Here is a 16571-nt window from a genome sequence, read left to right as displayed (position 1 = left end):
GTGGAAGGGAGAAGGGGAATTACTGCCCAGACACGCTGCAGGGCCAACATCTGTGAGAGTCATCAGTGCACATCTGGCCACAGCAGCCTGCGCTGGGTTGCCCAGCCGGTCACTTTTTAGCCCATTGGGTCTGCGTTAGGCTCCTACTAAGGGCAGGGCATGGACACCCAGGACAGGGAACCTTTAGGCTGATAGAGAAATTATTCTCTTCACCTGATATTGCTGCTGATGCTGGGGTGGTCACACAGACTTTCTCTGCCTTAGTTTTTCCATTTGTGAAATAGAGTAAGGCTGTCGGGAGCACACTTCAGGCTACCCATCACTTGCTCTTCCAGAGAGGAGAGTGACTATATGTGGCACCCTCTTCCAGGTTTGTCTAAGGCTGGCACTGCCTTGCAGCATCCCCCAGTGAGATGCTGGAGCAAAGGAGCTGATTTCTGCCCCCACGTGCGGTTGGGTTCTGTTTCCCTGGAGCATGGTCCCAGAGCCAGCAACCTTTCTGCAGAAACCCTGCCCTCAGCGCCAGTCCTGCAAGGCTGAGCACTTCTCAGTGCAGAGCCCCCGGCGCAAAGCGAAGGATTTTAGATCTGCCTTACAGGATCAGGCCTTTGCAGGATGGGCAGAGTGGGACTCACGTGCCATCGGTACCAGAGGGACTTTGTTGCCTCCAGGTGCCGTGAACCTCAGCCGGTCTGCTTACACTGGGTAGGGTCGGAAAGCCTCCATCGCGCAGACAAGGTGTGCTCTTGGTAATTCCTTGCATTTCCCCACTGTGGCTCACAAGCTAGTCCTGCACCCTGGCAAGGCTGCTGGGACCCAGGAGGAACTGGAAAGGGCTGGGGAGACAGGAGGGCTCAGGGCACGGAGAGGGGCTGCGGTCTCAGTGTGGGGAGGCTGTTATGTCCAACGCCTGGTTTCTGTGGCCAGGCTCCATCCAATCTGCAGGTGAGAGGGTGGGATGAGAATTTGGCGGGGGGGGGTAGCGAGATAGACAGGCAAGTGGCTGAAGATCCACACGCCGCCATGCTCTGGTACGAGGGCTGGCCCCGGGGAACACTGGCAGTGCCTCGTCCCTGAGGTAGCCAACCCTGCTCTGTCCCCCTGATGGAAAAGACCTGCTGGACCTTCTCCTCCTGACCCTTCGCCTCTGAGGTTTCTTTGGGAACATGCACTATAGGGGTGTAAATCCTTGCTGCTGGTGAGCTGCCTTGTGCTGGGGAGGGGATGCTGGGGGGGCTTTAAGCAGTAGGCGTGAGTGTCATGTCTCCTCCCAAATGTCCCCGAGCACCACCACCCCCATAAGGACCCTGCTTGGGGCTGACCCAGGAGCAAAAGCATCTTCTCTTCAGTCACTTACACCCCTCCTGCTATCCCAGCGCCGAGGAAAGCAGCCTGACCTCGCTCAGCAAGCAGGCAGACGCATCCTCCTCCCCAGGCAGGCAGCTTCCCAGATAACCCCCCGGCTTTCCGAGGGCAGTGCAGGTGTCAGAGGCATTGTCTCTTTGGAAATTAATTTTCCTGTCGATTTCCTTATTTCTCTTAATTGATGAGGGGCAAGTCTTCGGCGTGTTGCCAGCGGCACCAGCCGCAGCCTCCCGTAGGTATCGGCGGAGCCAAAAGCACTAGCGCCGAGGGCTGGGGAGTGTAATGAACTCTCAGAGGACTCGTTGCAGCTCAGCCCGTGCTCTAGATTAGCCGAGGAATCATCTGGCCCAGCTATTAACTGTCCCATTTAACATCATAAATTATTAACCTAATTTTGAGGAGGGTCGGTGACGGATCACGCTGATTTTGTCAGCCCTTCTGCAGCCTCTCGTGCAGCCTGCCGGCGCGGGGTAAGCCACAGGCAGGGCCTGGGGGTCAGTGCCTCCAGGGATGGAGGGAGACGGGGCAGCACAGCCCGGCTGCCAGCAGAAGGACCAGCTCTGCCTCCTCTTCCAGCCTAGCGGAGAGCTCAGGGAGACCCCAAGCAGGGGGGGTCCTCCAGTGGAAATGGGGGATGCAAGAGCTGCCCTTGGGGAAGAGCAAAGCCACCCATTCCCCAGATTTCAGTGCAACACACCTGCACCCATGTGGGGCACATCTGCACCCATGTACAGGTGCTCAAGACCCCTGCCCCTTGCTCAGTACCCGAGTGTGCCACCCACCCTCAGTGCAAGCCATTGCCAGAGGTGCTTTTTAGCTTGTTTAAGCAGCGATCAGGATGCTTTTTAGTTTGTATGGCAAAAGCCTGGGGTCGGGAGGTTTTTCTTCCTATGCTTGTTGTAGACTAGAGCTCGTTCAAAAAGCTTCCTTCCTGGGAAAAGTTTTAAATGAGATCCGGGGAAAGTGGGTTCTTCGGTATGAAAGTTGGAAATCATTCAGGGTTTTTTTTCAGCTGATTGAAGTGTAATGAAAATTTAAGGGGTACCATCTTTTCTTTCCCCTTTATCTTTCTTTGCGAAGAGAAATGCATGCAAGAAGAAGGGGCTGAGAATTGCACTCAAACCAGCTTTTTTTTTTTAATTGAGTGGAAAAATTTTGAAGTCATTTGGTCTGTCGAAAAAACCATACAAACCTGAAGGAAAGCAAGCTCTGAAATCCTTGTAAAACGCCTCTTTCATTCTGGCATCACAAAAAGGACTTTTTGTTTCCCCGCAAGCAGCTGCGCGGCTCGGTGCTGCCTGTCCATGGCGTGCAAGTGCGCGGCCCCGGGCTGGCCGTGTGCGCGTCCCCGTGCCGCGTCCCACAGCAGGGATTTGGGAGCCGCCATAATCCCTGGTCCTGCTCCCCTTCTCCTCAAGGCTGTGCAAGGTTTGGCGGCTGCAGGACCAAGCCTCGCTCTCTGCCACACGTTTCCCTGGCCGGAGGTGCTTGGGGCCAGGGTCAGCAGGCTGCGCTGCTGGTAAAACAACCCCCCAAAACCCCAACACGAGCACAAAGAAGTGTCTTTGGTTGTGGTGGGGACGTGGAAAGGTGTCAGAGTCTGCATTAAATTGGGAAGAGCCCATACCACTAATCTGCTCATCCTTGAGTACCTATCTACTACCCAAAAGTGCCCGTAGCTCCTTGTAGTGTGGTTACTGCCCCTCTTTTCACTTAGGGAATGAAATGGGAAGAGGGATCCAGCATTTGCAGCCCCACGGCATCGATGCTGTCGTTCTCCCCTCGCCTGGCACAAGGCTTTACACGCATGAGGATAGAGACGGTGCAAGGAAGCTGCCTTTGCCCGAGGCCCGAACCTCGCAGTGCACGCGCCGTGCAGACCCACACAGGACTGATGCCCAGCACACGGATATAAAATACAGCGCCCTGCAATAAAACATGCACTGCTAGTCTATATATTTTGCAATCCCTTTAAAGATTTTTTTTTTCCTTTAAACCCCTCACCCCAGCTCCCTCCCCATTCTCTCCCCCAAAAAATTATTATAAAGAATTATTGCCATTAGTACGTCTTTCCCAGTGAAAGGAGAAAATCGCCTCATTCATAATTTATACCCTCAATTACTATTAATAAAGAAATATTTCAGCAGAAAATCGCCTGGGAAAATTACACGTAACATTGCATTAACATTCTATTTGAACATTTTCATCACATTTGTTATAGAGTTAATAAGAGGGATATGCTCCCCTGACTTCTTCATGAAATTATGGGCTGCCTATGATAGTTTAATCTTTTAGACTTTATATAATATATTCACTTTACTAATTGAGCTATCCAAGGAGCAGTTAGGGATGTTCTTAAACGTGGAAGACAAAGTAATCAGGGCCGTGACTTCCTGACGAGAGATCTTCTTCCGGAGATGAGGAGCCGCACGTGTGAGGAGCACACACATACGTGTTTGTGCGCAGATGTGCCGTTCCATTAGCCCTTCCCTTAATGGCCTGCCTGGACTTGGAAGTTGGTGTGAATGAAGGCTGGAGGTGATTTTCGGACTGGTGAAATATCCCCCAAAAGCTCCGTTTGTATTTCAGAGTGAAGGGGGGGGGTCTGGTGAGCTTGAGCAAGCTATTATTTTTTGACTAAGAAATGCCCAGCATGGGGGGGTTCTCGCGAGCAGTATTTCATGCAGACAAGCCTTTATGCTCAAATTCACCCCCACCCAGAGTTGTGAACAGACCATATCCAAGGACAAGGAGCTTGGCGCGGGGGGACAACCCCTCTTCTGCTCTCCCTGGAGCTTCTGCTTCACCAGGTAGTGCGATCTGGGGCAGGTGGTGCAGAAAGGTCTTCCCCCCACCCGGGGTGCAAACAACCCCCTAACTGGACCAGAGGCAAGAAGCGAGGTAGGTCTGAGCAGTGAGGGATGAGGAGGCATCTGGGAGATGGACACGGCTCTGCTGCACCATGGCAGTGCCACCATGGGCATTGCTCTGGACAGTTTGCTCATCTCCGGAAAACCTGAGCAACAGCAAAGCCTTGGAATCTTTCCCTCCTGCTCCTGCCCTCCTGCTCTGGCACCCACAGCCAAGGACCTCGTGCAGCAACTGGAGCCTTGGTCCAGACTCAGCTGCTCCTGGACCCTTCCTTGCACAGAGGCAGTGTCAGGCATAGAGATTCAAGCCCCTTGTCCAGCTTGGGAGCTGAACGCAGGTCAGGGTCCCTCTGAGAGATCCTTCTTTCCCCTCCATGTGCACCTGAGGCATCCCTTACCACAGTGATGTGATCCAGAGCTCTTGGTTATAAGCAGGAGGCTTCCTGAGGCGACAGCAGGCAGTGGTTTGGACCAGGACCATGTGGAAGAGGGCTGCATCGTCAGCGTGCCAGGAGGTTGCTCACTCATTAAGCTTAAGTACATGCAGCCATGAGCAGGTGCAAAGAGGGATCCATCACTGCTGAGCAATGGCCCTGCCACCGGAGATGACGGCACATTTCTGTTAGCTGTCCCTGACGAGGGAGAGGGAGGGAGCATGGGGCCAGCTGCTTCATTTCGCATCTGCAGGGTGCTGGTGTCCCCTCCGCAGCCACTGAGACAGGGAATGGGCAGGGAAAGGGCAGCAGGGCACAAGGTGGGACACAGGCTCATAGGTGAGGCTCCGCAGTCACCCCTGAAACCACTCTTGTGATTCCCAGCCTCTGCAAACCGGTGGCCAATGCTGAGAGCAAGCCAAACGGTTAATGAAAAGCTTTCATGTGTTGGGATTCATTAGCTGGGACTCATTAAACAGCAAATAAGAGCCCGGATGTTGCCAACTGAGCCCTGCTGAAGGCAGCTCCTGTGGGTGAGGCAGCCTGGGACTGCAAGAGACCCCCATGCTGGGGGGCAGCCAGGTGAGCCCCCCATCGCTCCCCAGCAGACCGTGGCCAGTGCATCCCACCAGGGATGGGAATGGGTGCAGGAAGAGTGCAAGGGGGGGTTTGCTGGTGGTGAGCACCCCTCCGCCACATCCCCAGTGTTTAATGTATATTCACAAAGCCATGACCCATAGGGCCCAGCCAGGTTCAACCATCCAGGCCCCTGGTGTGACATCCAGTTCTGCTGCCGGCTGGAAGGGGGGGCTGAGCTCCTGCCAGCTCTGTCCTCCCAACCCATACGAGCCCATCAGGGGGACAAGGGTAGGTGCATGACAGCCTGGGCCTGTGGCCCCCCACTGCAGAGGGAGGTGTGGGGAGCAAAGCACCCACGCGTGGTTGTGTGAGATGTGCAGCTCTGTTAACGCTTTCATGGTAGAGCACGGCTATCCCTGGTCGGCTGGCTTCTCCTGTGATGCGCTGCACCCTCACTGCTGAGCTTGCAGCAAACATTTTCCTGGGTGATGGTGTGCCACCAGCCAGCACTGATGGAGGCTGCAGCCATCTGGGGCCACCACTGAGCCACACTGGGCAAGCAACAGCCCATGCAAGCCCACATCTCCCCAGAGCCTCCCAGACAGACAGGGGCCCACAAGCTGTCCTGTGTGCAAACACATGGAGAGCACAGGGCATCAGGCATCTTCCCAGGGACCACACGGGCAGCCTGGGCACGGCAGAAGTCAAGGAAGGGGAGACATGGACTGTCCACCGCGGGGATGGCCACTGCCTGGTCCTGGGCAGGATGGACCATGCTGTAAACAGGACAAGGCTTGTAAACAGGGCTCCAGCTGGGATAAATTTAGCCCATTGGGGTTGCAGCCCTGGCGCAGCAGGACACGGTGTCAGGGCATTGTCAAGAGGAGAGGGGGAGAAAGAAGCTGAATAAACAAACACAGCTTGTCCCTTTTTTTTTTTTTTTTTGTCCTAGAGTTGTTATTTCAGCCGGACAATTGCCCTGCAGATTGAGGGAACAGGCTGGAGTTCAAGTGAATTTGGCTTCCAGCACCTCCCTTTTTACATTGTGTTTTCACATGAGAATGTATCCTGGCATATATGGGGTGGGGGTGGGGGTGTCCGTACCCATGTGTATGGATAACTCCATGGATGCTCCACGCACACCTCTGGGCTGGCCCCCAGGGACTTGGGCTGCTTTGGAGGCCGGGTGAGGCCGAGTGACTCGGCGTTGGCTGTCATGTAGGACCTCGCTTACTCCATGTGCACAGCCCGGACAAACACCCGTGGGTGTCCAAGAGCAGATGTGCAAGGTGATCTGTGCCCCGCATGCGTCTGTAGGTGCCTCCGTGGGCAGGCGCAGCCCTGGAGGCGTTGTCCCCACCCCCCAGCAGAGGGGACACTGGCGAGGTGAAAGTCTTTGCAAGACTTCAGAAATGGGGATCAGGACTCTGGAGCATTTTTTCCCTAGTTCTGTCATGGGGTTTGGACAAGTCATATTCCCCTGACAAAATCATCCGTGATCTCGGGAGCAAAGGGCATGGATTGTCTCCGTCAGTCCTGCTCTGCGAGGACCTAAGTCTTTTCTAAAGGCCATGTTTAGAGGCAGCCTAATTTTCACGTCTTAATTTTATTTTTCTCACATCTCTCTCTGACACACACATACACACACTTCTATTGGAAAAACGATTTTAATACCCATGGCACATTGTCCTGGTGTGATATAAAATCCAATGACATGTGGCATTTGGAAAAGGTCACTTCCCCCATCAGGATTCATTATCCTACCTCAGCCTGGGAAGCCATGGGGTTGCCCCCTCCTCCACGGACCCCTTGCCCCCTCCCTGGCTGTGGGGGGTGAGCAGGGAGAGGGGACGAGGCACCGGGTGGCCACATCAGGGACTTCGGCAGCATCAGGGCAGTCCCTGCAGCGAGGGCTCTTGTTCCTCGTGCTCATGTCCCTGCCCTTCCCGGTGCCTTCATTTTCCCAGCTGCCACAGGGCAGGAGGAGTTACAGGGACATGTTGTTGGGAAGGCTGGGGCTGCAAAGCCAGCTCCGCTGGCTGCACGGGGCTCAGTTTGGCTTTCGCCTGCCTCCCCCTGCTCCCTGCTCCCTCTCTGTTCCCTTTCGAGCAGGAGCCGGCTCTTGCGGTGCCTTCGCTCTGCACGGTTGCAGAAGAGAAACACTCCCCTTCCCTGTTTCACTTGTTCAATTTTTTGGCTGGGTTGGTTGGAAAGTGCCTTTCCATGTTGGTGCTCGCCACCACCTAGGCAGAACTGAGAAGAGAAAGCAGAGGGAACCTGGGAAGCCCAGCTCCTCTCCAGCTGCCCCTCCAAGCACGGGGTCCCTGGCTGCTCAGAGCCCCCCCGCCCCTGGGGCAGACCAGCAGTGCCCAAAAGGCTGGGTGCAGCAGCGCCCAAAAGGCTGGGTGCAGCAGCACTGGGGGGGCTCTGCCCTGTCTCTTGGAGATTGCCCACGCAGGGCAAGATCCCGGGCTAGAAAGAGGTCCCCAGTGCATGTTGCAGGTGAGGGACAGCAGGTCAGGAGTGGGGGATGCTCACAGCAGGGCAGGAGCGGGGGATGCTCACAGCAGGGAAGGAGTGACAAGCTGTCCTAGGGCGCTTGCATATTTTTGCCTTTCCCTGGACTCATTTCTGCTCAGGCTTCCCCGGGACCATCATTGTCCAAGTATATCCACCTCCCCAGGGTGTTTCCAGCCCAGCTCGGAGCTATTCCCTGGAAAGGCAGAAGGGTGCCAGAGGGCCAAACGTGCTGTGGAGGCAGCCTGGGGGGCTGAGGGGGTGCAGTCCCTTGCTGGGCAGAGCGTGGGCTGTTCCCCGGCAAGTCATCCCACGGGCAGGGGGACTGGGGGCCAGGGCTTCTCCGCTTGGTCACAAACTACCTTGGGGCACCTCGGGCGAGTTGTTCACATCTGTAACCCCATTTCCCACCTGCAGGGGAGGGGGGAGGCACAGGTGGGTGCACTGAGTGTGCAGTGGGCTTGGGGCTGCGGGAAGGGCAGGAGTTGGGGAGCGTCCACCGTTGTTCCCGGGAAGAGGAGGGTTATTTTTGCAGCGGGGAGAGGGATTTGACGCCTGCTGAAGATGACTTCTCAGAGTGCTGAGGGTGATGGTGAGTGTAGCCCCTTCCTACCATATAAACACCAATGAGTTATGGGTACCCCAGCCTCTAATTATGCAGTCAGCCCCAAATAGGCTGTGTCTAACGAGGCTGACAGACTAATATCTCAAGAGCCCTTAATGCGTTATCATCTCTTGCTGTCTTCAGCCTTTTCTGTTAGGATCAGGAGGAGAGAGGCGACTTCTCTCCATCCATCATGAGCGGAGTTCGCGCTATTAGATGATTAAAGACATTTTTTATAATATTTGGAAGAGGCTTTGAAATGTCTCTCAAACAGTGTGATTAATGCCTGCTTAACCCTCGCCTGGCTGGGATGGTGTGGTGGGGAGGCGGGTGCGCGCCGGGGCAGGGCTCGCCAGGCAGCTCGGTGGTCGCCCCGGCCGTTGGGCACCCCAAGCCCTGACAAGGTGTGATTCATGAGCGCGGGGCACCTGCAGGAAGCCCTGGCCTCCAGGCAGTTCCTAACGCACCGGGGACTTGGTCCCCCCGGGCCCCGTCCCACCCCAATGCTGTGGGTTTCAAGGGGGGGCGGGGAGAGGGGGGGAGCAGCCTGTGCCCATTCCCAGCTGGCCTGAGCTGGTGGAGTGTTTGCTTTCCCCATTTCCCCTTCTTTTTCCTCTGCCTCTCTGGATGACTCGCTCTCAGAGGCAAGTCTCTCCAAAAAAAAAAAAAAAAAAATCACGGGCATTCAGATGCTCCAATAGGATCCACCTGTAGGACATTCCATCCTTGCTCCGATTTTGCCTTAAAGACCCATGGGGCTGGTGGACGCGTCCATGCTAAAAGTCATGCCGGCGTTACCTGCCAAAGGCCAAATCGCTGATGTTCGCTGTTGTTGGTTCCCGTGGGGGAGTGGAGATTTGGCCTCGGATGGGGGAAGGATGCCCACCTCCTTTGATCACAGGCACAATGTTTCATAATCTCAATTTCTTGTCAATTGATTGCCAGATAGAAGCGACAACCAAAGAGGGCCCCAGGCGTCTGCAACTGCCACTCATCGTATGATTTTAACTCTCCCCCTCTGTAAGTTTGCATTATTTTCTTGTTGTTGTTGTTGTTGTTATCTAAAGAAACCTCCCCTCCCTCCCCCTCCAAAAAGCCTCCTAGAAATCCCAATGCCCTTGTCAATTTGGTATTCAATGTACAAATAGCTGGGAAGGGTTAATGCATGATTAATAGGTGTGTTATTAAAATGGTTAATCTGTCATTATAGAGTCCAAAAGATCAATAGATTTCTTACAGTCATGGCTTAAAATCATCTTTAGCGCCACTGCTCATGGGCTTAAGACCCTGGGCAAGATGCTTAGGGGACCTGAGAGTCTCCTGTTAACTCCTTCTAAACCTTCTGCCACCTGGAGCGTGACCCAAGGTCTCCCGCCGTCGGAGGAAAGCCGACGCAGGGCTGCGTGCATGTTACGCTTACCGTCCGCCTTATTATTTATGGGTATTAAAATTGTCACACCTGAGCGACAGCAAAAGCGAGACGGAAAGAGGGAGAATCTGGGAATGCAGCTGGATAAATGCTCTTTGTTCCGACCGCCAGCAGCGCCCGAGCGGAGCGAGGCGAGGGCATGGCCGGGCTGTCGCCGATCCACGAGTGCCGTTGCAAAGCGGCAAGCGCTGGCCGAGCGTCGCCCCATCGCAGCCCTGCTCCTTCGCTAATGAGCACCGCCTTGCCCACCGGGGTGAGGCGGGGAGCTCCCAGCCTCGCACCAAGGGGAAGCCGTGTGCCTGGTGCCAGGCAGGGTGTCGGTGGCCAGGGAGGACCAGCCCAATGCCACCTGAGTCCCATCCGTGTCCTCAGCCCTGGAGGATGCTTTCCTGGAAGCTGGGTGGTGCTGGGTCTGGTTGACCCAACCCTTTGGGACGCCTGTTCCGAGCTGCTTTTTGATAACTCTGGCGGTACCGTGATGAATCCCAGAGACGCTGAGCTGCTGACCCCCGGCGTGGGGTCTACACAGGGGGAGGTGCAGTTTAGACAGGCTGACAGGGCAGCGGCTGAGCCAGCGCAGGCGGGGGGAGCGCAGCCCACCCCCCCCCCTAACCGCCCCGCAGCACCCTCTCCTCCGCGGCAGAGGAGGGATCCTGAGGTCATGCCGAGGGTCTCTGCTGGAGCCTGGATGGCAATGCGGAGCGCCACAGGAGCACCGCACCCTGAGCACCAGGCAGGGCAGCTGGCACCGGCGAGTGGTCCCTCAACGATTTTGGGAGCCTTGGCTATGGATGTTGCCGCATCACTTGTGGTGGAGACCCAGACCTGCTGCCTAGCGAGCAGAGCAGATGTTGGTGTGCTGGGACCTGTCCTGGTGGCCTGAAACCCCTCCCTGCGCCTCCATTTCTCCCTCCGAGATGTGCGTGTGCAGGATGGGCAGACTTTAGTACAGCGCCCGGCACCACAAGCCTGCCCAAGGTTGGAGACCCTCGCTCAGAGGCTGCTGGGAGCTGCCGCTCCCCGATAATTTGGCCACGCAGAGTGCCTCCGCTGCAGTCCCCCTCCCTCATCTCCTCGCCTCCCACAGGGGCTCAGCCCCACTCCCCTTGGGGCTCAGCTCCCATGCCAACTCCATAGCCAGTACCGGCCAGCTGGCGTCAAACCACGGTTCAGGTAAAATGAAGGCAAGTTCATCCCATTACTTTCCCCTTCTCTTCGCTGCCTGTCCTCCACTCATCCTGCCAAGGCTGCCTTGAGCAACTGGCAAGAAAACCCAAGCCTGCCCCATCCAGCCGGTGGGTGCGTGCCCGGCACAGGGGTCCCAGCCTGCCAGGAGGGTATCGCTGCCTCCACCTCCCACCCCCTCCAGTGCTTGGCGTGGGGCTGGGCGGAGATTTTCCAGACACCCCCTGAGCCCAGCCCTCTCCATCTCTGCCTCATTTCTTGTTTCTGGGCCATTATGTTCGACAGGGAGAATTTGTTTCTGTCCAAAGCAGATCCCCGGACAGTCTCAAACCTCTGAGGATTTATCATTCTGAGCTTTTGTTTGCGGGTCTCCAGGACCCTCTGCCCCACAGCCGAGCCCAGATGCTTCCCTGTCTCCTCCACGGAGCCTGCTGCCCCCCAGGAGCGCTGACCTCTCTCTTCCCCCATGGATGCCCAGGCGTGCAGGCTTCCCTGCACACAGATGCCTGCAAAGGCCACTGCTGGGGGCAGGATGCTCTGGCCACAGCAGCAGGAGACGTGTCCTACCTACCGGGAAGGTGATGGCTGTGGCTCCTTCTGGCTTCGCTCCCCAGGGCTGCCAAGGAAGGTGGCCCAGGGCAGGGCACGCTGGGCTCCCAGCACAGAAATCCCCCAGGACCCTTAGGTGACATTCAGCCTGCCCAGGGACTGATGGCAGGGGAGGCTGGGCTCGTCCTGCCGCAGCCCCCAGGTTGCATCCTGCTTCCAGCCAGGTTGCATCCCGCTTCCAGCCCCGCTCCACAGCAGCTGAGCAGCTGGGAGGGCCGGGAGTCAGCGAGGTGAGAGCCCCCTCGCTTGTCTCCGGGGTCAGCACTGAGGTCCCCGCCTGACTGATAGAGCTGAAACAGCGGCGGCCGCCTGTGCCAAGTGACAGAGGGGTGACAGTGGGGGCGGCGCGGGTGCCAGCACTGCTGGCTGCACTCTCCATGTAAGCAGATGATCGGTTGCCCCGCGGTCGTGGTGATGAGGATTTGGGGTCACTCTCAACAGGTTCAGGTCTATTGGGATGGAGCTATCAGCTGGCACAGCGAGCGACTGGGGGAAACAGCGGCGGCCGCCTGTGCCAAGTGACAGAGGGGTGACAGTGGGGGCGGCGCGGGTGCCAGCACTGCTGGCTGCACTCTCCATGTAAGCAGATGATCGGTTGCCCCGCGGTCGTGGTGATGAGGATTTGGGGTCACTCTCAACAGGTTCAGGTCTATTGGGATGGAGCTATCAGCTGGCACAGCGAGCGACTGGGGTTGCGTTTCTACCTGGCCACTGCTGCCGCGTTAGATGGGGACCCCACTTGCCACCAGCCCCCCGCTCGCTCTCCTCCTGTCCCAGAGGCCACCACGTCAGTGACAGAAAGCTGCTCTGGGGGCCGGTGGAGTGTGATGGAGAAGGAAAGGGGTGCAGGGCTGCTCCACCAAAGTGCCGCCCCCGCAGCCCCATCCCTTCCCCGGCCACCCACATTCCTCTGCAGCGGCAGCAGGGGGGGGGGGACCAACCTTTGGTACATTTATTGACACTCCCTGAGTTCATACTGCGACTCTACAATCTTTTCCCTGAGATTATTAAGAATTAATTGATCGCTTTTATATTCCCCCCGATACCCAGTGCTGCTTCGCGACAGGCAGCAGGAGGAGGGAAGGGAGACGGGAGGAGGGCGGGGTGTGTGTAAAAAACACACTGATAAATGTTAATTACTCTTTTACAGCCCTTGTCAAATTCCAAAGCAAGTCGTAAATTCATTAAACTCTAACGGATTAAGCACATGCAGCTTATTTAGTCGCCATAAACAAGATCATTTGGATGTTGATTTTCTCCTTTTTATTGCTGCAGCAGAAAAGGGGTAAAAATCAGACGAGGGAAGCAGTTGGTGGTTACCAGGGAGTCAGAAAAGTTTGGATTTATTTCATATCTTGTTATCTTGCTCTGTGGCAGCTCTCTGCAGCACATCGGTCTTCAGGTTGCGCCTGGGCAGCTTCTTGCCAAGGAGCGTGGCTTTCTCAGGGGGCCGTGTCCGTGCCCTAAGCGGCTGAGTCTGCATGGACCAACCTGGAATGGAGGGGCCATGCTGCACAAAGGCTCTCTGTGTCCTATCCATACCCCAGGGCTGCCTCCTGCATGGTGCTGAGGCTCTTAAAGACCCAAGGAAGGTCTGGATGAGCAGAGATGGGATGCTCAAAGACCTTTTGGTGGTAGTTTTGGGCTGGGCTGGCCACTCTGCCCTCCATTGTGCTGGGAGGTCCCCAAGGGTAGGTTGCCTCCAGTGAGGCTCAGGCTGGCCCCTGGGATGCAGGGGGTTCTGCTCTCAGCCACGCTGCAAGGGATTGTGCAGGCGGAGTTAGCATAAAAGCAGCTGTGCTCATTCTGGGATGTTTCAGCCCCTATAAGTGCTGTCCCGAGGGTGCCGACTGTGCCCAAGCAAGTGGGACATGTCCCCAGTCAAGCCCAGCCATGAGGGAGAGGAAGCGGTGAAGGGGCACCGTACTGGCAGGGAGGGACAGGACGCTTTTGGCTGCTTTCAGCACAGGGACATGGCCCAGGGTCCACTGACCCGCTCTCTGAGCTTGCCATCCTCTATGTGCACGTGTTAATAATCCAGGCTGACCTCCTGAGCTGCGGGAGCAGGGGAAGGAGAACAAGAGGAGGGTCATGGAGATTAATTAATACTCAAGGCTCTAATTACAAGTTTCTTCAACACCGGGCTTCTAATGAGGAACAGGTGCTGAGGCAACCTCGAGTCCTGCTGCCCCCCAGCTGGCCCTGCTGAGTCATCTCCTGCCTCCTTGCAAGGGTGGTTTTACTGGGAGAGGGATGGGAGTTAGCCCCCGGCCACCAGCATCTCCCACTGTGGCTCTGGGGCTCAGGGCTGTGTGGCTGACGAGCTGCCGTGTAACCCCGTCTGCACCTTGGGCTGGGAGCCGGAGACCTGCTGCCATCCCCCGCGTGCCCAGCTCCCTGCCCCAAGCATGGGACAGGGGCAGGAGGTGGCCTGGGGCACCTGATGGGTGCCACAGCCTGGCCCTGTGCAGCAGAGAGTGCTCCCCTAGTCCGGTGCTGGCAGGAGCCCTGGCACCGCTGGCCCTGCTGATGCTGGTCAGCCATCGCCACTGAGCAGCTCATGGCCAGCAGCGCTGGCCTTGGAGCACGGCTGTGCTTCTCCAGCATCATCTCCCAGCCTCTGACGGAGCTGTGCTCATCAGGAGCTGCAGGCAGCCGTGCACTGCAGGCAGCAGAGGGAACTCTAAACACCTCACTGGAGCCCACAGCCTGGCTGCTGCCAGAAAAAATTTAGGGCTTTTGCTTCAGAGTCCGTGGCAGCACTTCATCTAAAGGAGGTGGCCTGGGTGCTGGAGTGGTGACAGCTTTCCTCCAGCCCCATCTGAGCCCACCTCTGAAACAGATACAGCCCAGGAAGGTCTGAGCCGTGGGTACATACATAGCACCCTGGCCCTGCTCCCCTCTGCATTTGCCTCTTGAGGGGGGCAGAGGGAGAGAGAGGAGCCACTGAAGGTGTCAAACAGGACAACCAGGGGGTCCCAGCCTTCAGAGCCCCATTCCCAGCAAGCATCTCCCTCCCTCAGCCTCTGCCCTTTTCCTTGCAGTGAGTACGAGGTGCACAGATTAAGTGCCAGCAGAAGCATCCCTGCCCACCAGGTCCCTCCCGTGCTTTCCCGCTGCATGGAGGTGGCCTCCGGACATCTCCCTGGGCTTCTGAGCATGGACAAGGCATCCAGGGGTTAACGGAAGGAGCATGTCCCATGCTAAGCAGTAGCTAACAGCCACTAGCTAATAACTTTATGGCTTCAAAGCAGGGCATTTATCATGCTGAAGTTTGTTTATGCACTAGTTATATGGCGCATTATACCATTGCTGTGTTTGGCTGATAAATTCTCCGTGACAAGCGAGGCTACCAATGGGGACTCGCTGAGTCCAAAAGACCCGTAGCTTTTTCCTGAACTCTGCTTTCTGAGATAAGGATGTTTTTTCCCTCTTTTGTTTTGCAAGGAGGAAAGAAAAAAATTCGACAACCTGTAAACTTAAAAAAAAAAGGATATTTTTGTTCCAGATAAGTTGCCCAATGCCATGGTCCCCCAATGGGGGCAGAGGAGATGGTCCCGGTCCTGGCAAGGACCAGGCAGGCGGCGTGTGAGGACCTCTGTGCTGGCAAGTGATGCATGTGGGCCTGTGCCAGGAGATTTGTGCGTGTGCTGAGTGGGCACGGGCAGCTCGTACAGGCTCTGGACATCCCCGGGAACAGCCTGCCTCAGTCCCGTCTGCCTTCAGAGAGGGTATTTTAGGGGTAGAAGTGTTTGAGGGTACTCTGGCCACCCTCTAGTTCTGCTCAATGTTTCTAAAATGAGCCATAATCGTCGCATTTGTCACTATTTTGAGGTTGTGCGTGTGGGCGATTTGTTGCTGAGCGCAGCACAGCTGCTGCATTCACCTGTACCCCCTGCACTGCTGGGTTAAATTGCTTTAATCCTCCTAATAATAATGACCTTCACATTTCTGGCTTGCTCTATCACAGGAGCCAAACCCACTTCGCAAACATTAACAAGCTTGGCCTCCCGACTCCGTGCAAACACAATGGGTCAGGATTATTCTTTTTTCTGAGGCAGTGGGGAAACTGAGGCATAAAGCAAGGAGCTACCTGGTCTGAGCTTACCCAGAGGGGCACCCTTTGCTGTAACCAGTAGACCTCACCCTGTTCCAGTTTGGACCAGCGTAGGCTTTCATGGGTCTCACCTGTGGAGCAAGACCTGGGGCTGCCTGGCTGGTGGGGTGCAGCAGGACAGACCCCCCAGGAGCTGCCTCTGCAGTGCCACCGAGGCGGCTCGTGTGTCAGCAGCCTTTGCTCCTGCCAGGGAGCGGGACCCAGGTGGCAGGATGCTGGGGGGGCTGTGGTGGGCCCCCGTGGGGCCATGTCCCTGCTGCAAAAAGCAGAAAGCCCCTCGCCATGGTCCAGTGCTTGGGGGCAAATACCCAGCCAGCGGGTGAGTGGGCGCACACCTCCCCGCATGCAAACGTGCTTGCTACGTGCACCCGTGGGTGCTCCCTGGTGAGGGCATCTTAGCGCCTTTACCCAAGCACGCCTCTGTGTGCGTGCATGGGCGTGCATAAACATGGATCCATTAGTGCACTGCTTGCATCTCCGGCTCCATGTGCTGTGCTAGGATCCGTCCACGGCTGCCCACCCGCGTGGCCATCCCAGCTGCGTGGCCGTCCCAGCCTGCACATCTCCAGCCGTGTACCTGTTGCATGCCTGGCTGCGTACCTGTGCCGGCGTGCATGGCCCCGGCTGCGGCTCTGCATCGGTGGCTGCGTGCAGTGGCCCCTGCAGGCTGTAAATACTGCCAGTGTGGCGGGGAGGTTGAGCGGTTTATGGCTCAAGGTCAGGCCCATGAATCATAAAAAGGTGTCGGAAGGAGCATTAACTCCTAGCCTTCGCTCGGTCTCTGTGTGGTTTCAGGCGGGGCCCTGGAGGCAGTGATTAAAGGGTGCACCTTCCCCTTTCAGTTTTACGGTAAAAGGAAAGC

At 56.7% G+C, this 16571-nt stretch overlaps 1 protein-coding gene across 3 annotated transcripts in view; it reads left to right on the top strand.

Moving 5' to 3' along the window:
• Positions 1-16571, top strand: part of RNF220 (ring finger protein 220) — a 232688-nt gene that overhangs the window by 79516 nt on the left and 136601 nt on the right. The window contains exon 2 of one of the 3 annotated variants that reach the window (XM_035894249.1): positions 9315-9389. The exons of the other annotated variants lie outside the window; for them this stretch is intronic. Within the exon in view, the coding sequence (XP_035750142.1) occupies positions 9315-9389 (75 nt within the window). The remainder of the gene's footprint in view (positions 1-9314; positions 9390-16571) is intronic. 3 annotated transcript variants of the gene reach the window in all.

The sequence above is a fragment of the Egretta garzetta genome, unplaced genomic scaffold (assembly GCF_000687185.1).
Source record: "Egretta garzetta isolate BGI_Z169 unplaced genomic scaffold, ASM68718v1 scaffold145, whole genome shotgun sequence".
Classification (NCBI taxonomy): Eukaryota; Metazoa; Chordata; class Aves; order Pelecaniformes; family Ardeidae; genus Egretta; species Egretta garzetta.
This window is presented reverse-complemented; position numbering and strand designations above follow the sequence as displayed.